The following is a 24,455-nucleotide window of genomic DNA, read 5'->3' as shown; positions in this document are numbered from 1 at the left end:
TAGTATTTCGGAAAATACTACCTTGGAGGTCCTAGTCCTCAACTTAGCGCCTAAGTCCCTGAAATCGTTTAGGACTCTCCGTCTTCCTCTGCCTATGTCATTGGTACCCACGTGTACCATGACAGCTGGGTCTTCCCCAGCCCCACCCAATAATCTGTTCACCCGATCCACGATGTGCCGATTATCACTGTATTAGTGTCACTAGCGATGTCAGTGTCAGTTATTGACCCTACCAGATAGTGTCTGTTAGCGCCATTTTGCACACCACCCTATCACAGTCACACTAAAAGTCGCTGATTACCGTTGTTACAGTATAGCGTCTATAGCTGCATGAATTCAAGTATATATACTGTAATTTGTAGACATGATAACTTTTGCACAAACCAATTTATACACATACTAGGGTTTTTTTTTACCAAAGACATGTAGCATATTATATGTCATTGGTAACAACATACATTTTGGCTTAAATTTATAAAGAAATTGTATTTTTTGATTTTTTTTATTGGGTATGTTTTATAACAGAAAGTTGAAAATATTGTTTTTTTTTCAATTTTTTTTTTCGTTTATATCATTCAAAATAAAAAAAACATTTAGTGATCAAATACCAACCAAAGAAAGCTCTATTTATGTGAAAAATTATATATATTTTATTTGTGTACACTGTACAGTGTTGCATGACCACACAACCGCCAGTCAAAGTAGAGAAGTGCTGAACAGGGAAAAATGCTCTGGTCATGTGAAGGGGTAAAACCTTAAGAAGGTCAAGTGATTAAATAACTCCACATAGTGTAAAACCATCAGTTTATTTGATAGAGTTAAAAAGCAATAGAAAACTCACTAATGTAAGGCAGCACTAATTATGTAGCACTGATAGAACGCACTTGAAAGGGTCTGCCTTCCTTGCAGCCACAGTAAACTGTGTTGCTTGATTTTGTGTCTCCTACTTTCTTTGAGTGAAAGAACTGCCATCTCTACAGAAAATCTTTTCAAACAAAATAATTTACAAGAGAGAGGCAATTCTGCTCCTTCGTTGCCACATCAAATATAAAAAGTAATGTTTTTCAGGAAAAAGCACTGTTTTCCAGCAGGATGGTGCTTTGATCCTTCTACCACTTGTCAACAACACTGTTCTCTGAAAGCCAAGTGATCTAGAAGTAATTGCGTTAAAAATTCATAATGCAGTCATTCGGTGCCAATTAGAAAATGTAAAACTCTAATTTTTTCAAGACTATGCTTCATAAAAGAGAACATAGCTGACAGTTCCCCTGTCAGAATAATATAGACTAGTTTGTTGGTGAAGTTCACCCCTGGAAGCAAGGGGAATGTTAGTTTGTAAAAGAGTTCATTGACACAGAGTGTGGATTTTTGTTAAAGGCCAGGACAAAGACCACGATATTTGTATACACTTGTGATTGGGGGGGGGGGGGGGTGATGGTTGATAAAAACAGGTGGTTAAACTGCATTTTACTGCCCACCATATTTGAGCAATATTGTCACAACTTTCCCCACCTTATTCCTTTATGCAGCCGATGCCACCTCGGGGAGCTGTCATTTGGCTAGTGTCCCTCTGCCGGGGATTGGTCATGTGCGGTGGGTCGTCGTTTGTTTTTTCAAAGAGGCAGCGGTGGGCATTGTAATTGATGATGGATTTATAATGGGTTTTTTTTGTATTTTTTTTAGGCTACAACCCCTTTTTTGTACTACATATCCCTATTCATTCACATGGCCTGGTATGGTTCAGGAGGAGGGGGCACACACTCTTCAGCCCAGCTTTCCTGGCCAGGCAAGCTGCATGCTAGGATTAGGGCTATAATATGGATTTTTAGGGGGATCTTGCACACTTTTTTTTTTTTTGCTGGGAGTCACCCTTAAAATCCACACCAGACTTTATTAACTGCTTTCCTTTATACCTGTCGATGCTAAACAATTACTGCTCCCAGATGCATGGAATCAAACATTTTTTTTTGCATTGGTACATGTTCACCAGGACCAGGGCAGTGCCCACCGTCATGCTATTTTTTGATACCCCCTTAAATATTAGCCCAGAAAATGATTTAATTTGATAGATTCAGCTTTAATTGAATTCAGTGGGCTTCAGGTTTGACATCCAACTTTAGTGAACCCCTGCTATGTTTAGATAGTAAATCCTGTCTGTGCTGTGCTGGCAGATTTCATTACCAGTAATAAACTAAATTGCAGAACAGTCTATTCTAACAAAGATCTAGAAACTGGGCTTCTTGCATTGCATCCCTTTTTGTCAGTGGGGACAGGATAACTGTGAAATTATTCAGAGTAGGCCTGCTCCAAACAAATATCCAAAAGATAAGAAATATTTTAAATTTCATCTTTAGGTATGCTATTTGAATGAGAACACATAACAAGCACAAGCATCCCTCCCCTGTCACCTTTTTTTCTCTTGGTGTCAGGAAATGTTTTCAGAACTTGTGATTCATGCTGATTGTAGAGGAATGAAGCAGCAGACAGAAATTACACTTAAAGCTCCTAATTGAGAAAAGTGCATATTATAGAGGAATATGCTTTGCTCATATTTCATATCTGAGGTTTACAACCACTTTAACCAAGGCCTGTAAACTCGTATCGGCACAATAAGTGGGATTTGTCTCGAGCCGACAATAGGGGGCCAATATAAAATAAAACTTTGACTCGCTATCATTAAAATATTTCTTCTATATTTTTCATAAAATAGGGTTCCATGAACACTTTCTATCTTGGATCTGAGCACTTTGGCAGATCCCACTCATAATACAGCTATACTCTTTCATCCCTCCTGTTTTTCCTATTAATTGAGCTGTGTAGCCTTCTGTTTTATCTTTCTGATAACCCTCAAAAGACAGACATCCATGGTATGGAAGTTGCTGGCCATCATCAGAAGCATTGTCCTTTTGCTGATGACTACATTATGTTTCTCATCAATCCTATCTTCCCCTCTCCTGAACCTTTGTGAAAATATTACATAACTATGCTCCGGCGTTTATATAATCAAAAAGTCCCAAGTCCAAAAAATTTCCCTACCTCCAAGCCTGGACCAAAACACTCCAAACAGTGCTATGAGTTTTAATGGGCAGACATTAATCCCCTTGAAATTTGAAATAATGACCCACAATTCCCAGGTTTAATCACACCTATATATATTTCTGTAATTTCTGCTGCCTTCCCAACCCCCTCCCACTTATCTCCAAAAATGTGAGGAAGAATTAGGCCACACCTTAACACCAGAGGACTGAGAAGAGCTGGCCAGGTTCCATGTTTCTGCCCCTGAAGAAAATGTCATTGGCAGTAAAATGGTTACATTTTCTGTTACGTACAAATAAGTTAGTTAGTGGCCTTTTCCCATTTGCCTGTATATACAACCAATTCCATCCTGTTTTAAATGATTTAGCTTTAAACCAAATAGTATTCTGAAGCCAATTATCCTGCTAATTAAAATCCACTTCAAATAATATTACATTTATCGTATAAAGTAGTCTGTCACATGAAATCCAGTTCAGAAAAACAATCAGTAGTAGCAGAAATAGACATCTAGGACAGTAAATTAGAGCATTTCATGCATGAAGTGCGTGTCACACAGAATCAAGTCTCACCCTGACTTTTTACCTTCACAGGATAATGGGAGAAGGTGAATACGTGGATGCAAGCGGGCTCCACTGGAAAGGATCTTTTTACAACAAAGCAGCACCAGGACTGAAACTAAAGATGAAAATGTAAATGAACACAAGATTTACTGTGAATTGAGGACCTTCACCTCATTAAGATGTACACCATTTTGCAGCGCTTTTTATCAATAAACATTTTGAAAATTGGGATTGTTAAAGAGGTTGTAAACCCCTCTTCATGACTTTTGCCTATAGGTAAGCCTATATTAAGGCTTACCTATAGGTACTGTAAATATCTCTTAACCTCCCTGGCGGTATGATTCTTTCGTATTTTAGGTGCTGAAAGCGGTACCATTATTTTGCATGTAATTCTTAAGAATGAGCAGCCCAAACCAACTATTTACATATGATTTTTCTTTTACTGTGCGTTCTTCTTTATAAAATCTCAGGTATGATAAAGTTTGAAACACAAAATCATAAATTATAATATAATTAAAAACTATAAATAAGTTAAAGTATGTATGTATGTATACATATATATATATATATATATATATATACTGTATATATACATGTATATATATATATATATATATATATATATATATATATATATATACGTATATATATATATATATATATATATATATATATATACAGTGAAACGTTGGTTTGCGAGTAACTTTGTTTACGAGCGTTTTGAAAGATGAGCAACATTTTTAAAAAAAATCTGTCTTGATATATGAGCACCGTCTTGATATACGAGCAGTTTAGTACAGTATAAGCATGCCATCTCCTCTGTTAATGCCCTCTGTTACATACCATTATGTGTCCCAGTGCTTGTACTGTATATAAAGATGCCGATTTATACTGTTTCAGAGTGTCCCCCTGCGCTTACTGTATATGACTCCTCGTCCCTCTGTCTCTCTCTCTCGCCTCGTCTCTATGCTCTCCCCGGCGGGAGGGGCCGATAACTCATGCTGACGTCATCTGAGGAGGAGGGGAGGAGAGAAGCAGAGGGCTGAGGAGTCACACAGCAGCCAGACACGCTCTAATACATACAGTATAAATCGGCATCTTTATATACAGTACGGACACAGGGACACATAATGTTATTTAACAGAGGAGATGGCATACTTATACTGTACAGTAATGTACTTTATATATAATAACAGCATACAGTGGCGGCCCGTGCATAGGGGGCGCCGGAGCGCCGACCCCTAAAAAAAAGAAGAAAAAAAAATAGAAAAAAAAAATGACAAAAAAAAAATAAAGTTTTGAAAAAAAAAAAATGACAAAAAAAAATAAAGTTTTGAAAAAAAAAAAAAATTGGGTTCGCAGGCCTATGTGCTCGGCCTGGTGGATATGGAGGGGGGGTGGGGTTTACGACCCAGAAGAGGCGCCGATTGGCTGCCTTCTGGGGGCGTAACCTGGGCGCAGCCAAAAGCGCAGCGCCACCCCCACCTTCGTGATATCCTGGCTGTGATTGGTCCAGTCTCCAGCCTGGACCAATCATCATCCAGGACATCGCTGACTCGCAATGGGGGCGGTACCGGTGCGTGCGTCAGTCACGCACCGTCACCGCCCATCTCCTTCCCGCCGCCCGGACCGGAACTGAAGACAGAAGACTGAAGAGGAGGACGTCCGCGCTGCTCGTCTCGGTTCCCGGAATCCCGCCATCCCGCCGCCGTCAGAAGGTAAGTGATTGCAGCCGGCCTGTACCATCACCTGTGCCATGCCTATGCCATCACCTGTGCCATGCCTATGCCATCACCTGTGCCATCCCTATACCATCACCTGTGCCATCACCTGTGCCATGCCTATGCCATCACCTGTGCCATGTCTATGCCATCACCTGTGCCATGCCTATGCCATCACCTGTGCCATGCCTATGCCATCACCTGTGCCATCACCTGTGCCATGCCTATGCCATCACCTGCGCCATGCCTATGCCATCACCTGTGCCATGCCTATGCCATCACCTGTGCCATCACCTGTGCCATCCCTATGCCACCACCTGTGCCATGCCTATGCCATCACCTGTGCCATGCCTATGCCATCACCTGTGCCATCACCTGTGCCATGCCTATGCCATCACCTGTGCCATCACCTGTGCCATGCCTATGCCATCACCTGTGCCATCCCTATGCCATCACCTGTGCCATCACCTGTGCCATGCCTATGCCATCACCTGTGCCATGTCTATGCCATCACCTGTGCCATGCCTATGCCATCACCTGTGCCGTCACCTATGCCATCACCTGTGCCATGCCTATGCCATCACCTGCGCCATGCCTATGCCATCACCTGTGCCATGCCTATGCCATCACCTGTGCCATCACCTGTGCCATGCCTATGCCATCACCTGTGCCATGCCTATGCCATCACCTGTGCCATCACCTGTGCCATGCCTATGCCATCACCTGTGCCATCCCTATGCCATCACCTGTGCCATGCCTATGCCATCACCTGTGCCATGCCTATGCCATCACCTGTGCCATGTCTATGCCATCACCTGTGCCATGCCTATGCCATCACCTGTGCCATCACCTGTGCCATGCCTATGCCATCACCTGTGCCATGCCATCACCTGTGCCATGCTTATGCCATCACCTGTGCCATGCCTATGCCATCACCTATGCCATCACCTGTGCCATGCCTATGCCATCACCTGTGCCATCACCTGTGCCATGCCTATACCATCACATGTGCCATGCCTATGCCATCACCTGTGCCATGCCTGTACCATGACCTCAAAGTCATGCAATTTTTTTACCGCCTTTTTTGCAGCGAAGCAATACCTGTTACATTTTTCTTTTTGCGCCCCCCCAAAAATTTTGAGCACCAGCCGCCACTGACAGCATATCTTTATTTATACCATTAAATGCTTGTGGAACGAATCATCTGAGTTTCAATGCTTTCTTATGGGAAAACTTGCTTTGATATACGAGTGTTTTGGATTACAAGCAAGCTATATATACATAAAAAGTACAGTAAGGGCTCTTTCACACGGGCGTTCCTTTTTTTTTGCCCGATCAGGTCCTTTTTTTTTTTTGTAACGGACACGGATGACACTTGTGTCATCCGCTCCGTATGTCCGTTTTTCATCCCATCCGTTTGCGGATGAAAAACTGACATAATGCATGTCTATGTAAATACGGATGTCTGCGGATGACACCACTGACATCCGTTTTTGCTTCAGTTCCGTTTTTTGAAAGGAAGAAAAAATAGGGTTCTCCTCCATTCAAAAAAACTGAACTGAACTGAACTGACAAAAAACGGATGTCAGAGGATGATCATCCGATGACATCCGTATTTACATAGAGATACATTATGGGCTCTTTCACACGGGCGTTCCGTATGTCCGTTTTTCATCCCATCCGTTTGCGGATGAAAAACGGACATAATGTATCTCTATGTAAATACGGATGTCAACGGATGATCATCCTCTGACATCCGTTTTTTGTCAGTTCAGTTCAGTTCAGTTTTTTTGAATGGAGGAGAACCCTATTTTTTCTTCCTTTCAAAAAACGGAACGGAAGCAAAAACGGATGTCAGTTGTGTCATCTGCAGACATCCGTATTTACATAGACATACATTATGTCAGTTTTTCATCCGCAAACGGATGGGATGAAAAACTGACATACGGACCGGATGACACAAGTGTCATCCGTGTCCGTTACAAAAAAAATAAAAGGACCTGATCGGGCAAAAAAAAAGGAACGCCCGTGTGAAAGAGCCCTATGTCAGTTTTTCATCCGCAAACGGATGAGATGAAAAACGGACATACGGAACGCCCGTGTGAAAGAGCTGCAGGAAAGGGCATTGGGGGGCAAACTAATGTGAATTTATTTTATTTTGTATTGTATCAGTGTGTTTGGTATGTTTTACATTTGAATTTGCCGCCGGTTCCACCCCCCTGCGAACGTCACGTCACAGGAGACAGAAGCCAGGGCACACAGAGCATCGGGAGGAAGATCCGCCGCCACACACCGCCGGGATACATAGCTGGTTCCCGGTGACAAGGTAAGTAACCCCTCTACCAGGATCCAGCAATCTTCCTAGCGGTACCCCGAATGTGGCTCGGGGTTACCGCTTTTGGCACTGAAATTTAACCCCGCTAGGAAGGTTAAATTTGCACAGTTTAGGAGATATTTACATTGCATGCAGCCGATGACATATTATTAAGGCTTACCTATAGGTACTGTAAATATCTCCTAAACTTGCACTGTTTAGGAGATATTTACATTGCATGCAGCCGATGGCGTCATAGGCGCATGCGCCCTGAAGGAACGGCCACCTGTGCTGTTCCTTCAGAGCCCTGTGCCATGAACGGCGGCTCCCGCGCTCATGCGCGGGAGTGATGTCATCGCGCCTCCGGCCAATCAGATGGCCGGAGGACGCAAACCAGGAAGAAGGACAGCCGAACATGTCGGCCATCTCAGCGGGGAGCGGGCCGGACTGCGGGGCTTCATTTTTAGATAAGTATTTCATAATGAGCTAGTATGTGATACATACTAGCTCTTTATGCCTTTGTTTTTCAGGTTTTTCTTTTTATAATTTTTTTGTTTTCTGAGTTTTACAGCCTCTTTAAGGTGAGGTTTGCAGAATACCATAAGCCAATTTTTCACAGTCAGATACACACAAACAATGTAATAAAAATGAAACACCTTATTCAATAATTGGGCCAGTATTTGTAAGAGCTGAACTCATACATTTAAAGGAGCTGTTTTACTTGCCAGAGGGTTTACATTTCTATCTTTTTAATCCTGAGATTTTCACAGACCTGCCACACAGCACAGCCAAGAGAATGACACCACTTTCTCCATTGAAATGTAACACAAAAACTAATTGCCCAAAAATGAATGTACTCTAACCCTTTCACTGTTGGGGATTAGAAGAACCAAGTTAACATTGTAATCTCTAGAGAAAAATAAGTATATCAGCATAGAAATTGTATTCGAAAATTTAAAAAGTTAGGGAATCCATGGCTAGCAAAACTTGGTTTAGCTCCATTCAATTTGATTGCAGATGGGTTGCTCTCCTTATGATTTGTTTCTATCCTACAAAATCCTACGAAAGGGTTTGTATCCTACAAATATTGTGCTTTATGCTATTTAAAGAAGAAACAGACTTATGTCAACTTTTGATGGTTTTGTTTTTTTACTGTATAAATTAATGTTCATGCAGTGTTTTCTCCTATTTAGAACAACTCAGAAACAGCACTTTTATTTTTCAAAATGTATTTACCTAGTGTTACGCTGCTCTATATTTAATAAATAAATAACAATAAAATTATTTGAAATATACCACAAACCTATACTTAATATCTAAACAGTGCTGCTTTATTTACATGTTATCAAGGAGATGATAGCAATACGGCTTCAGTAATACCACGCGCTAGTATATACTCTATCTTAACACAGCAATGCTATCTTACATCTTAGACTATTTTTTACGATTTTCTGTATGTGCAATAAAAAAACGATCCATACTCTAAACACTAATAAAAGATAAGCTAAAATGGATAAGCGCTAATGAAAACAATCTATATTCTCAAAAATGTATTCACAGTGAATGCTGGTTCCCTAAGACGTATATATTAGGATTAAAATCCAATAAAAAATAAAATTAAAATTAAACTAAAATTATCAAATCCAATTGCTTACAATATATCAATTAATTGGTTAGTAGTAATACACAGGACTTGCCACTATGGCTAACAGAGGGTGAAATCAGGGAAAGGCTGGATAAACTCAACACAAACAAATCACCAGGCCCGGATGGCGTACATCCGAGAGTACTCAAGGAACTCAGTAAGGTTATATCCAGACCACTGTTCCTGATCTTTGCTGACAGTATTAGGACAGGAGACGTACCAGGGGATTGGAAGAAAGCTAACGTGATTCCGATATTCAAAAAGGGCCAGAGGCATATCCCGGGAAATTATAGGCCTGTCAGTTTGACATCAATAGTATGTAAACTTCTGGAGGGGATGATAAGGGACTATATCGTAGAGTTTGCTAAAGACAACAACATCATCAGCAGTAATCAGCACGGGTTTACAAATGGGCGTTCTTGTCAAACCAATCTATTAACATTTTACGAGGAGGTGAGCTGTGAGCTAGATAGGGGGAGACCAGTGGATGTGGTGTACTTGGATTTCGCCAAGGCGTTTGATACAGTTCCCCACAAGCGCTTAATTTATAAAATAAGATCTGCAGGTATCGACAGCAGGGTTTGCTCTTGGATACGGAATTGGCTTAAAGGGCGTGTCCAAAGAGTGGTAATAAACAACGCATACTCAGACTGGTCTGAGGTAGTAAGCGGGGTGCCCCAGGGCTCAGTCCTGGGACCAACCTTGTTCAATTTATTAATAAACAACATTGAGGTCGGGATCAGTAGTTCGATATCAGTTTTTGCAGATGACACAAAATTGGCCAGAGCAATAACTGCACAGCATGAAGCAGATATCCTACAGAATGACCTGGACAAAATTACAGAGTGGGCAACGACATGGCAAATGAGGTTTAACGTGGAGAAGTGTAAGGTTTTGCACTTGGGGACTAAAAACATAAAAGCACAATACACGTTAGGAGGGGAACCCTTGGGGGAATCAAAAATGGAGAAGGATCTGGGAGTCTTGGTTGATGATAGATTAGGCAACAGCATGCAATGTCAATCGGCAGCTGCCAAAGCCAGCAGAATATTGGCATGCATAAAGAAAGGGATGTATTCCAGAGATAAGACTATAATCCTTCCACTTTATAAAACTCTGGTCCGACCGCATCTGGAGTATTCTGTCCAGTTCTGGTCGCCAGTCCTCAGGAGGGATGTGTTGGAGCTGGAGAGAGTCCAGAGAAGGGCAACTAAACTAATTAGGGGATTGGAGGACCTTGACTATGAAGAGCGTCTACAATCGCTCCATTTATTCTCCCTGGAGAAGAGACGTCTGAGGGGGGACATGATAGCAATTTATAAATATCTTAATGGGGATCCCAGCTTAGAAAAAAAGCTGTTCATTCGAAGGGATTGCATGAGGACTCGAGGGCATACAATGCGATTAGAGGAGAAGCGTTTTAACCTCAGGCAACGTGGGGGGTTCTTTACTGTTAGGGCTACAAGATTGTGGAATTCTCTACCACAAGAGGTGGTTTCTGCGGGTAGTATGGTGGCTTTCAAAAGACTCTTAGACTTACATCTCAAGGATCAGAACATTCAGGGGTATGTGAGATGATTACAGCCACACACACCTACACAGGTTGAACTGGATGGACTATTGTCTTTATTCAACCTCACCTACTATGTAACTATGTAACTATGTAATATCCCATCTAGGGGCAAAACAATATCACTAAACCTCACCACCTAGAAAATGAAGTGCAGGCATATAATTTGCTATATATATATCATCAGAATCACCCATATTTCTTCCTACCATAAACTTTCAATAATCACTAATGAAACAGTTTATGTCAAGTTCCACGTTGAGTTCCAGTGGCCTGAGGGTTTACATTTCATAAATCCTCTTGGATTCACACTGACTGAGAGTTATGATTTTGTTACTGCCTCTCCAATGTTTCTTCTAAGGTTATATCTCACAGAATGAAAGTGTTGATGGGTCTTTATTGTGATGAGTGGAATAGTGTTTTGAAATACTGTGTTTTTTCTTAAACTTTTTTTCTTTATCTTGGATGTGTTCTTGTATCCTTTTGGAGTGGTCTTTTTGTTCTGCATACATACTGCCGGCCACTCAGGCACTGCAGTAAGTAAACCACACCCTCTGTATTGCGACTGACTGTGCTCTGCGACTGACTGTGCTCTGCAACTGATGGTGCTCTGTGACTGACTGTGCTCTGCGACTTACTGTGCTCTGTGACTGACTGTGCTCTGCGACTGAATGTGCTCTGCGACTGACTGCAACTGACTGTGCTCTGCGACTGACTGCACTCTGCAACTGACCGCGCTCTGCGACTGACCGTGCTCTTTGACTGACGGTGCTCTGCGACCAACGTGCTCGGCGACCGACGTGCTCTGCGGCCAACGTGCTCTGCGACTGACTGTGCTCTGCGACTGACTGACTGTGCTCTGCGACTGAGTACCTGGGAGGACTGGTAAGTATCTTAGCGACTGGTGAGTACCCCAGGTTTAGTACCAGGGGAGATAGAGGTAGAGTAGGTAAGGAATAGCAGGCCATTACTAATTATCCCCATAGAGTAGAGGGTAATAATGTCCGACAGTATTGGGGATGCCACTCAGTGCACTTCTTGCTCCATGTATGCGTTCCTTGATGAACCAATCGAGGGCGAATACTGTTGTGCAGGATGTGTGCGACTTGTTTCTCTGGAAGCCCAGATCCTGGATCTAGAAAACATAGTGGCAACACTGCGTAGCATCAACAACCTGGAAAGGAGCTTGGACATTACCCATCAGGAGCTGGCAGGGGCCGGCATAGAGGAGGGAGGAGTAGAGGAGACGCAGGCATCAGAAGTAGGCAGTTGGGTGACTGTTAGGAAAGGTAGAGGGAAGAGTGCCAGGGAGGCCAGTCCTGAGTTGGAACACCCTAACAAATTTGCCAAGTTGCATGATAATGGGGATATCAGCTCAGGGGTGGCAGTGCTGGAGCAGGTGCCCTCCCACAGTTGCCAGGGGAGTGGCAGCTCCAGGAAGAAGGGAGGCCGAGACTCAGGAAAGTTTAGACAGGTTGTGGTAGTGGGGGACTCAATCATCAATAGGACAGAGAGGGCAATCTGTTGAAAATATTGCGGTAGCCGGACAGTATGTTGTTTACCGGGCGCTCGAGTTCGGCACACCGCGGATCAGGTAGACAGAATATTGGGCGGGGCTGGGGATGACCCAGCAGTCATGGTGCATGTGGGCACTAATGACCAAGTAAGAGGAAGGTGGAGGATCCTAAAGAACGATTTCAGGGACTTAGGGAATAGATTGAGGAATAGGACCTCCAAGGTGGTTTTCTCTGAAATACTGCCTGTACCTCGAGCCACACCAGAGAGGCAGAAGGAGATTAGGGAACTTAACAAGTGGCTGAGGAACTGGTGTAGGAAGGAGGGATTTGGGTTCCTGGAGAACTGGGCTGACTTCTCAGACGGCTACCGGCTCTTTAGTAAGGATTTGCTACACCTTAATGGGGATGGTACAGCTTTTTTGGGGAGAAAGATGGCCACCAAGTTGGAGGGGATTTTAAACTAGGAGATGGGGGGGGGAGGGCTCAGAAGTAGAGTCAGTTAGAAGGGAGCAAAGGACAGAAGGCAGTATTAGAGTCAGCAGCGACAGTAGTTCCATAATGTCAATTGGGGGGTCTGTGCGGGAAAAACTCAGACCAAACAGGAATAAAAATAATCACCATTCACTATCAACTTCCACAAAACTAAGAGGGGTATATGCAAATGCCAGGAGCCTAGTTAATAAAATGGATGAGTTAGAAATGTTAGTACATGAGGAGGACATAGACCTTGTGGGAATAATGGAAACTTGGTTCGACCCCTCACATGAATGGCTGGCCAATATCCAAGGGTATTCGGTGTACCAGAAGGACAGGGTAGGAAAAAGAGGGGGAGGGGTATGTCTCTATGTCAAGAATAATGTAAGGGTGATAGAGAGGAGTGATATTATGGAAGGGATGAGTATAGAGTTAGAATCCCTGTGGGTAGAACTCCATAGGGAAGAAGTAAAGGGAAAAGTAATTGTGGGGGTTTGCTATAGGCCACCCAACCAAAGGGAGGAGGTAGAGCTGGAATTTATTTCACTGTTGGGTAAAGTGGCAAAACTGGGATAAGTCATGATATTGGGGGACTTCAATTATCCTGACATTGACTGGGAAGAGGGGACTACTCACTCACAGAAGGCCCGTCTCTTCATGGAAACCTTACAGGACAACTACATGTCTCAGTTGGGGGATTCTCCTACTAGAGAAAATGCAGTGCTGGATCTATTGATCTCTAATGACCCAGATCTAATTTCAGAGGTAGGAGTCCAGGACAACCTGGGCTCTAGCGATCACAGGATGATCACATTTAGCGTAAATAATAATATAACAAGGCAAGTGGGGAACATAAGAACCCTAAACTTCAGAAGGGCAAACTTTCCCAAATTGTGCTCAATGATGGAAAGGGTAAACTGGGACCAAACCCTAGGAACACTGACCACAGAGGAAAAATTGGAATGCTTTAGGAACATATTAAGCAAATGCATCTCGCAGTGCATTCCTATGGGAAATAAATTTAGAAGGGACAAAGCCAAACCTGGCTGGCTAAACCGTAATGTTAAAAAACGTATTAGGGGAAAGAAAATGGCCTTCAAGAAATGTAAATCAGAGGGCACAGTATCGGCTTGCGAGCAATACAAGGAGGCAAATAAGAAAAGTAAATACGAAATCAAAATGGCTAAAATCAACTTTGAGAGACAAGTAGCGGAGGGTAGTAAAAAGAACCCAAAGAAATTCTTTAAATATATCAACAGCAAAAAAACTAGGGCCGAGCATATTGCACACATAATTAACTATGATGGGAGGATGGTTACAGAGGACACTGAAAAAGCAACCGTGCTGAACGCTTTTTTCTTTTACACAGGAAAAGGAGGGGTACACTGACCCGACTATACGGTTAGTAGTAATACACAGGACTTGCCGCTATGGCTAACAGAGGGTGAAATCAGGGAAAGGCTAGACAAAATTAACACAAATAAATCACCAGCCCTGGATGGCGTACATCCGAGAGTACTCAAAGAACTTAGTAAGACTATATCTAGATCACTGTTCCTGATCTTTGCTGACAGTATTATGACAGGAATTGCACCAGGGGATTGGAGGAAAGCTAACATGATACTGATATACAAAAAAGGGCAGAGGCATGTCCCGGGAAATTATAGGCCTGTCAGTCTGACATCGATAGTATGTAAACTTCTGGAGGGGATGATAAGGGACTATATTGTAGAGTTTGCTAAAGACAACAACATCATCAGCAGTAATCAGCACGGGTTTATTAATGGGCGTTCTTGTCAAACCAATCTCTTTTTTTTTTTTTTTTTTATTTATCTCTTTATTTTGTTTTCAAGGAAAATCAATACATATACATTATATTACATAGGACAAGGTTGGTTATCTAACAAATCATCATATACTTTAGGCTTTTCTCAGGAGACTATTCTACTCCTCTGTAAGTTTCAATCTAGACATTTACTATCACTTAACCAATATTATCCCAAGGGCAAGGCAATATCAATTTAGTAAGTCTCCTTTTGCTCCTATTCATTTTATCCTTAACTTCCTTCTTTATATTCTTGTCTCAATTACTACTTAGGTCCTAAATTCATCTATCATCCCCTTATCTTCTTCACCATATCTTCCCTTTTCCTCTAAATCCCCTCCCCTCCCACCCCTCTCATTCTTGACACTCCACATTCAATCCCATTCTTCTCCTCCAACATACTCCACTGTCATTCCACCAACAACACAAAAAAAAAAAAAAGGGGGGGGAAAGGGATGGGGACTCCCCCCTTTCCCTCTACCCCCTCTCCTCCAAGTCTAGCATATAATTTCCTCATTCTGAGGTGGAGACCTTAACATTTGCCTCCCCTCCTCTGAACTCATAAACAGGTTCCAATTTCTCCATACCATTTTATATTGATCCTGTTTATGTTGTGCCGAAAGCACTAGATCTTTCATTTTATTGATATATTCTAGCTTTCTAACCCAATCAAATACCGACGGAGCTTGTCTTTTTCTCCAAAGTGATGGTATACACGCTCTTGCAGCGTTCATCATGTGAGGCAAAACTGTTTTTTCGTATTTCCCTACTAGCCCTTCCGATATATGCAATAGACAAAAAGCCGCATCTTCCTCAATTTTATACCCTGTTACTTTATGTACTATTTGTCCTATCTCTATCCAGTATATTTTTATCTCCGGGCAGGTCCAAAATATGTGAAAAAATGTTCCTTCTTCTTCTTCACACCTCCAACACCTGTCCGATTCCTGTGTGTACCATTTATGTAACTTGTCTGGTGTATTGTACCACCTAGTTAAGATCTTGTAATTAATTTCTTGAATTTTAGTACATTTTGTTGGTCTAAATATTGCCCTAAACATTCTCTGTCTTTGAATCTCTGTTATTTCTATGTTTAATTCTTGTTTCCACTTTTCTAGCCATCCTTGGTTGATTTACAGGTGTATTCATCATTTTATATAAGAAAGATAGGGGTCTTTCTATTCCTCCTGTTTTCACACATAGCTTTTCAAAAGATGTTAAGGGCCTCTCAAATTTTTGCGGGGCTGGTAGAGTTTCAAAAAAATGTCGAAGTTGAAGAGCTTCCCATAGGCAAAGACCATATGGTCCTTCCTTCTCCATTAACTTAGATATTGGGGGCCACCTCCGCTGATTTATGTATAAATTTAACATCATCTTGTCCTGTTTCCCTTATTTTTTTAAAATGTTGGATGTTTAGTCCAGGTACAAACTCAGGGTTCCCCAATATCGGATACAGTGGGGATTCTGCTGTGGTAAGACATTGTCTCAGGGACTGCTGGTAACCTATTTTTAGCGTATTTCCTATTAAGGGATGTGTCCTCAGGGTTTTAGGGAGTGTCTTATAACACCAAATCTCCCTTTTTAATACTACCGATGTCTGCGCTTGCTCTAATTGAACCCATCTTTTTGCATCTACCTGATGCCACCAATCTAATATTCGATTCAAATGAATCGCGTGATAATATCTGCGGAGGTCAGGCACTGCTAACCCCCCCATATTTTTTGGTAATGTCAGACTGTTACGGGCTATGCGTGTTTTTTTACCGGCCCATATATATCTACCAAACACTCCGTTTATTATTTTGAAAAAGCTATTTGGTATTTTAATTGGAAGAGCCCTCATTATGTATAGGTATTTTGGTAGGATGTTCATTTTTATTAAATTTGCTCTACCGAACCAAGATTGAAGGCCCCCTCTCCATTGCTCCAATGTTTTTTTTGTTTCTTCCATCAGGGGGATTAAATTTAGCTCATATAACTGAGCCAGATCTGCAGTTATATGAGTTCCTAGGTATTTTACGGCCTTATCTACCCATGCGAATTTGAAATTGCTCTTTAATCTAGCTTTTTTACGTCTGCTATTCCTATACCTAGCGCTTCAGACTTCCCATAGTTTATTTTAAAATTTGATAATTCACCATACTGTTTGAATTCTTCCAAAAGTACCAGTGTAGAAATTTCTGGTTCTGTTAATGTGAACAATAAATCGTCCGGCTGCAGTCTTGTATTGTTCTTTCCCTACCTTGATGCCTTTTATATCTGGGTTTAGTCGAATCTTATTCAGAAATGGTTCTAATATTAATGCAAAGAGCAGGGGGGATAGCGGGCACCCCTGCCTTGTACCATTTTTGATACTGAAAGGTTCTGATAATGTCCCATTTGCCTTTACCATTGCTGTTGGATTAGAGTATACTCTAGCTATCCTTTCTCGCATCACTTCCCCTACTCCTATGTGTCTGAGCACCGACTGCATAAAGGCCCACTCGACTCTGTCAAAAGCCTTTTCTGCGTCGGTGCTTAGTATAACACACGGGGCACCTGATTTGGTAGCTATATGTATCAGGTTTAAAACTCTAGTGGTACTATCTCTGGCTTCTCTCGATGCCATGAATCCCACCTGGTCAAGATGTATTATTTTTACCATTACCTTTGCCAATCTGGTTGCTAGGATTTTTGTATAGATTTTTAAATCCGTGTTCAAGAGTGAAATAGGCCTATAGCTGCCGCAGTTCGCTGGGTCTTTTCCCTCTTTTAATATCAATGTTAGATATGCCCTTAGCGTGTCTCTTGATAGTGCCCCCTCCACCCCTCTCTGGTTAAACAGTCTTTTCATGTATGGTCCCAATATGGGGGCCAATACATGGAAGTACTGTGGTGTCAAATCATCTGGGCCTGGAGCCTTACCCTTTTTCATCTTCTTTATAGTCTGTTCTATTTCCTCCCTTGAAATATGACTCTCTAAATCTTCTCTCTCTTCTTCTGTAAGTTTCGGTAACCGGGATTTAGCTAAGTACTCTTCCCTTTCCTTTTGCGTTTTGCCTATTTCTGGTAGATTATAGAGCCTAGCGTAAAAGTTCTTAAATTCTTCCGTTATTTGTTCTGGTATTACCTTTTTAATTCCTTCTGGCGGCACAATCTGTGGGATATATGACCTTATCTTTTGACTTTGAATAGATCTTGCCAAGGTCTTCCCGCACTTGTTCCCTGATTCATAAACTGTCTTCCTCGATATTTGTATCGCAGCCTTCGCTCTGTATTGTAATATATCTGATATTTTGAAGAGATATTGCTAGAGATGAAGTAAGAGGCACCACATCCCATAAATTGAGTAACTACAATAGAGGGGGGCAAGTGGGACTTTAACGGTGCTAAATGATGGAGAAAAATCTGAATTCTCAAAAATCGTACATTTTATTACACATAGAAAGTGAGGACAAGACAATACATCAATATAAAATGATAAAATCAAGAAAATGCACTCGAAAATATCAACTCTACATGTTTCGCCATCTTCATAATAGCTTCTTCAGGAGTTTTCATAGATATTTCTCGAGAGTGAACATTTCTAGGTAACAAAGGGAAAAGACATAAAAAACATGACATGTGTATGTATATAGGGCTTATCTCAATGGTCCTAATATTGAGTGCCCAATTAATTTACATAATTATAAAGACAATGATACCAATAAAGTACCTTAAGATGACCTGAGCCCTTTCTTATGCCGAAGATGGAGGTAATAGAGGTGACGCCACCAAAGCAAGCACAGAGGGGGAGGGTCCCTTGGGGACTAAGAATTCAGATTTTTCCCCTAATTAAAACAGTCAATGCCGAATTAAAAAGTGAATGGGAATTAAATCTGCATTCTTGCTCTTTAAAAATGATGAATTTATTGTGCTCACAATATACCAAAGATTTGGAAATTGTGAATAACGATATTAAACAACTCTACTTAGATAGTGCAACATTATTAAATGATCCCTCCTTCTCTCAGAGAGATAACAAAATGCAAAAACAATTAGAAATTTTTGTAGGCAATTTGATTAAGACCAAAGAAAAGAAATTTGCCAGAGATAAGCAAGCATACCATCAGGATGAAGCTTATCACTGGACCAGAGAAAGAAATAACAAACGTATAACAAAAAATACATTTAAAAATCCCCACTTTAGCTCTTTTCATTCACAAACCAACATCAATGATGTGAGTGATTCGGACTTATCATCCCAATCATCTACATCATCTTCCCATACTAAATCGCAACGTCACATTAAAATGAATGGTTCTCACAAACGTAAAATAGAAAATAAAAAAGAATCTAACACTTCTTCTAAACGCACTCCACTTTTCCCTTCGGAACATCACCAACAATTTCACCAATCCCCTTCCCATTCATCACAAAATCTTGGTGAGTTAGCCATTGAAAATTCAGTTGCTACCCCAAGTCTTAATGCTACACATTCCTTTAAGATGAATCACAGTACAGTGGTGAACAATGAAATTCGCACTGCACCTATTTTTCAGCCCTCAAAAAACCCATCTAGTTAGCAACCATTCTCTAAACTTCAGACTTCAGATTCTGATGCTTTAAAAGTTATTAACTTATCTAGCAAAAAACTTGATGAAACTCAAATATATGTTTTATCTCTTGGTCTAACTTTCTGTCCTACGCAAAAAATCGATACCTTCGAACTAATTAAGGATGTTCACTTATTTGCTCGTAGATTGATGTTTAAAGTAATTTACAATAAAGACAATCAATCCATAGCAGATCAACTGACCAAATCGAATTGTCTACCTGCACAAGACCAGGAATTATCTCTGGCCGAAATGCAGGCACTCAATGATTTGATGGAACTCTGGGAAGAAGGAGACTCATCAGGTTGGCCGTTTTCTGATGAACCAATTGATCAGATGGCCACTTCAGAAAATTGTGAAGTGGAACCCATCTTTCCCCCTCCATCTTCATACAAATCCAAATCCCAATTTTTTCCTATATTGCAATCTAACCCTAACATTTGGGCTTTTACCCAACAAGTGATTAGGGAAATTCAGAAGACTAAGTGGAAAGATGTGAATTCCTCTAACCTTAATGATAGCCAGATTAGGGCTATTCAATCACTTCAAAACGACTCCTCCCTTACAATTAAACCTTCAGATAAGGGCGGAAATGTCGTTGTAATGGACACATTAGGGTATGAAGTTATGGTTTTGAATATTTTGAATAACAAAGATTGGTATAGAAAAATCTCTGAAAGTTTCCTAGCAAGAATAATCATCAAATATCGTCAGCTTATCTTTGAAGCCTATTCAAGAGCCCTGATAGACAAGAAAACGTGGGAATTTTTGAATATCAAAGATCCCAAAACCCCTACTATGTATGCCTTACCCAAGGTTCACAAAAATCTTAAAAAACCCCCTGGGAGACCAATAGTCTCGGGCAATGGCTGCCTAACGGAACGAGCGAGTCAACTGGTGGATGATTACCTGCGTCCCCATGTACTGGCTTTACCTTCCTATATCAGGGACACCAGTGATCTCATCAAAGCCATTGATGGCATCCAGGTCCCTGAGGAGGCGTGGCTAGTGGGCATTGATGTAGAGGCCCTCTACAACTCCATCCCACATCACTGTGGGGTCCGAGTTGTGGAGGGCTTCTTATCAGAAAGAGGAGGTTCCTCAGTGGAATATAATGCCTTTGTCATCTCACTTCTTAGATTTATTTTGTCCAACAATGTCTTCTTGTTCAATGGCTCCCATTACCTCCAGGTGCAGGGTGTGGCTATGGGGACCAAGTGTGCCCCCTCTTATGCCAACCTGCACCTGGGGGGATGGGAGCGTGACCTTTTTTCCAGGGTTAACCTGGAGTCTTTTTTATCTCATATACTCCTTTGGAGAAGATTCATTGATGACATTTTTATGATTTGGACAGGTCCTTTGAGTATGCTTTTGAGATTTTTTGAGGTTTTGAAAGTCAATGACTTCAATCTCAAATTTACCCACACTTATAGCCAAAGGTCTTTGGACTTTTTGGATATTACCATTTATGTAGATGAAGATGGCATTTTGGGCTCCACCCTCTTCCGTAAAACCACTGCAGGCAACACTATATTGAGGGCAGACAGCTCCCACCCTCAACCTTTAGTATCTAGTATACCATACAGCCAGTATTTAAGATTACGACGTAATTGTACGAAATCTAAAGATTTCGAGAGAGAAGCTAAGAGCTTACAGAGGAGACTCTTGGGAAGAGGCTACAGTAGGGCCTGTTTGAAAAAATCTTACCATAGAGCGAAAAAATGGAACAGGACTGATTTGATTTTTGGCAAAAAGAAGAATAAAACTAATACTGACGGGGTACGTCTAATTACACGATATTCTGGTCAACATGACCAGGTACGGTCAATTCTTAAAAAATTTTGGTACCTCCTAGAGGCAGATGAAAAGGTATCGAAATTTATTGATGTCCGCCCCCAGATAACGTTTAAAAGGTCTCGTTCTTTAAGGGACCAATTGGTTCATAGTCATTATGCTCCTTCAAACAAATCCAAAAAAACACTCACAGGCACATATTCCTGCAGAAAATGTAATTTCTGCAGATATCTACCTAATGTAAGTGAAATCATTCTCCCTAATGGAAAACTGTATAGACCGAATTTCTATGCGAATTGTCAAACAGTAGGAATTGTCTATATAATGTATTGTAGTTGTAAAGCCTTTTATATAGGCAAAACAAAAAGGCCTTTCTTTAATCAAATTCGTGACCATGTCAAACTTGTCAAAAACAAAAAGTTTGTAAGTCCCATTAGCCGACACATGGGTTTATACCATGGCTTTGATGATAGGATGATGACTTTTTTTGCATTGGAACACATCCCACTGAATGAAAGAGGTGGAAGTGTAGATAGAAACCTATTGCAACGTGAAACCAAGTGGATATTTAACCTATCAGCTACTCAGTATCCAGGTATAAATGAATCCATTAGTTTCAAACCCTTTCAAGGCTAGATAATGTCATTTGTATTTATTGCTGATTCAGCACAGGATCTCTGTAGCTGGTCAGCATTTTGGATCTTGTACTTTTGCTACAAAGTCCTCTCCTTTTAGGTGCCTTTATTGGCACATCCCATATATTTTGGCAAAATTGCCTACATGTGTTTATTTCTGTGGATGTGGTTTAATTACCGTTTAAAGAACAAGAATATTCTGTGAATTGTTCATCATATATTTTTTCCTGACCCCCGCCGTTACGTGGATGCGATTGTAGGTGGCACACCCCGGGGCAGGCACATTGGGGGACCTTTTTGGATTTGAGCCTAATTTCAGCCTCTATTATGGTTGCCCATATGGGCACCCGCGGTGCCCTACATTTATTTTCCAGGAAAAATGGTCCAACCTGGTTAGTAGCAGCACCGCTTCAAAACGCCCAGTTGTCCTTTTATGGAGTTTTCACTAACATCTCTTTTCTATTTAATTGTCATCTGTATCACTATACTGATTTATCTATTAGATGGGGTAATTTTCTCTTTTTTATGACCCTTTTGTGTCTTTGGATTCTTTCCCCATTGTATAGGCATTGCGGATATATTTCCTTGAAATCCGGTCTTTGGCGATGCTGTCAGTTTCATTTTGGATCCCTTTTTAGATTGCCTCTCGGCAACCTGTTACCTCCTCTGCTTACATTCCTGTCCGGACCGGATGTTGTCATCCCCGACCTTCCTGTTCCGGCGGAATCACGTGATGCGGTCGCGTCTTAATGACGCACTTCCTTCTCGGCCTCCATTGGACCACTGGGCGTACCTCGCTCTCACTCCCTCGGTGACGTCAGACGCCGAGGGAGTGGAGGGGGTGTATAAATGCCGGCGCCACATGGTCAGTATTACACTAGACCACCGGGGAACGATACATGATCTTTGAGACCATTTGCGGTAAATGAAATCTTTTAAACCCTGCTTCTCTCCATATATTTTTGGTAGATTCCAACGCTGATGATGTTCTTCCATGCCTTTTTCTTTTTCTTCCCGTGCAGTCTCCTTCATTTTTTTGTACTATTGGAAAACTTGTTGAATTGAAATGGCGGTGAACTTTTGAATACTGCATGACAATTTAGGTGCTGAATCTTGTCAATTTTGGGTAAGTATTCATACCCTCAAAACTTGACAGACCCTTATTATATTTATTACTATCTTCAACAAACTCCATTTCCTTTTGTTTCAAGGGATACCTCCCATTTGGGGGATATTAAGGGGACTTCATTTTCCCTTCCTGTCTTTGTTACATTGAGGTACCTAGGGAATCAACTGCACATTTATTCATAATCAGGTGACTATCTTGGTAGCTTTTTCTACCTGATATTTAGCCTCATACCAATTGGAGAGATAGCAATTTTGGGTTGAAATGTATTTCTATGCTCTGGTTTTATTATCTCTACCTATCATTTCTAGCCTGGCTGTCACCCTCTCTATGGGTCAACTCTAGGAGTCTGAGGGTCTCGGCTCCCCTCCCCCTCTGTGCTTGCTTTGGTGGCGTCACCTCTATTACCTCCATCTTCGGCATAAGAAAGGGCTCAGGTCATCTTAAGGTACTTTATTGGTATCATTGTCTTTATAATTATGTAAATTAATTGGGCACTCAATATTAGGACCATTGAGATAAGCCCTATATACATACACATGTCATGTTTTTTATGTCTTTTCCCTTTGTTACCTAGAAATGTTCACTCTCGAGAAATATCTATGAAAACTCCTGAAGAAGCTATTATGAAGATGGCGAAACATGTAGAGTTGATATTTTCGAGTGCATTTTCTTGATTTTATCATTTTATATTGATGTATTGTCTTGTCCTCACTTTCTATGTGTAGTAAAATGTACAATTTTTGAGAATTCAGATTTTTCTCCATCATTTAGCACCGTTAAAGTCCCACTTGCCCCCCTCTATTGTAATATCTGATATTTGTTTTCTTACTATGCTCAGCTCCCCTAGTGTTGCGTTTGCCTTTCTTTTTTTTATGTTCTGTTTCTAATACTTTAAGTTTGTCCAATAGTATTTGCAGCTGTTTATTCCTTTCCCTATTTATTCTCACCCCATGCTTAATTGGTATTCCTCTTTTTACTGTCTTGTGTGCTTCCCATAGTACGCCAATAGTGCACCCTGGTTGATCATTGTTTTTAAAATAGTCCTTAAGCTCCTTCTGTACTTCCGTTTTTACTTCCTCTCTCTGAAGCAAGCTTTCATTAAGTTTCCAGAATCTTTGTTTTCTGGACTCAGCTGAGGAGGCACTATATATCATAGTAATCATTGCGTGGTCTGACCACGAAATGCTATCTATGTCTGTACATATGACCGCCTGCAAATAAGCATGGGGGACCAAGAAAAAATCCAATCTCGAATAGCTTCCATGTGGATGTGAATAAAATGTAAATTCTTTTTCAGTCGGGTGCTGGAGTCTCCACACATCTATCAATTGCTCCTTATGTAACGTCCTTATTATCCGTTTACCTATCCTCTCAGAGGACACTATTTTAGTTCTGGATACATCCATCGAGGAAGACAGTGGCATATTAAAATCCCCGCCTAATATCAGTTGTCCCTGAGAGAAGTCTCTAAGCGTGTTTAATGTTCTAGTTATAAACTTATCCTGTTGTTTATTAGGAGCATAGAGGGTTGCTATCGTCATCCGGGCTTCCCCCACTTTTCCTTTTAAAAAGAGAAATCTCCCATTGTCATCACATATTTTTTCCTCAAGCTGCCATGGTATTTTACTATCAATTAGTATCGATACCCCTCTAGATTTCGA

General features: G+C 41.2%; 1 protein-coding gene across 1 annotated transcript in view; it reads left to right on the top strand.

The window, feature by feature from the left end:
- MORN2 (MORN repeat containing 2) overlaps window positions 1–3,825 on the top strand; it is a 37,570-nt gene extending 33,745 nt beyond the window's left edge. Inside the window, exon 5 of the mRNA XM_082251987.1 lies at window positions 3,627–3,825. Within this exon, the coding sequence (XP_082108113.1) occupies window positions 3,627–3,729 (103 nt within the window). The 3' untranslated portion in view covers window positions 3,730–3,825. The remainder of the gene's footprint in view (window positions 1–3,626) is intronic.
- The last annotated feature ends 20,630 nt before the right edge of the window (window positions 3,826–24,455 follow it).

The sequence above is a fragment of the Pelophylax lessonae genome, assembly GCF_965119305.1.
Source record: "Pelophylax lessonae genome assembly, chromosome: 3".
Classification (NCBI taxonomy): domain Eukaryota; kingdom Metazoa; phylum Chordata; class Amphibia; order Anura; family Ranidae; genus Pelophylax; species Pelophylax lessonae.
This window is presented reverse-complemented; position numbering and strand designations above follow the sequence as displayed.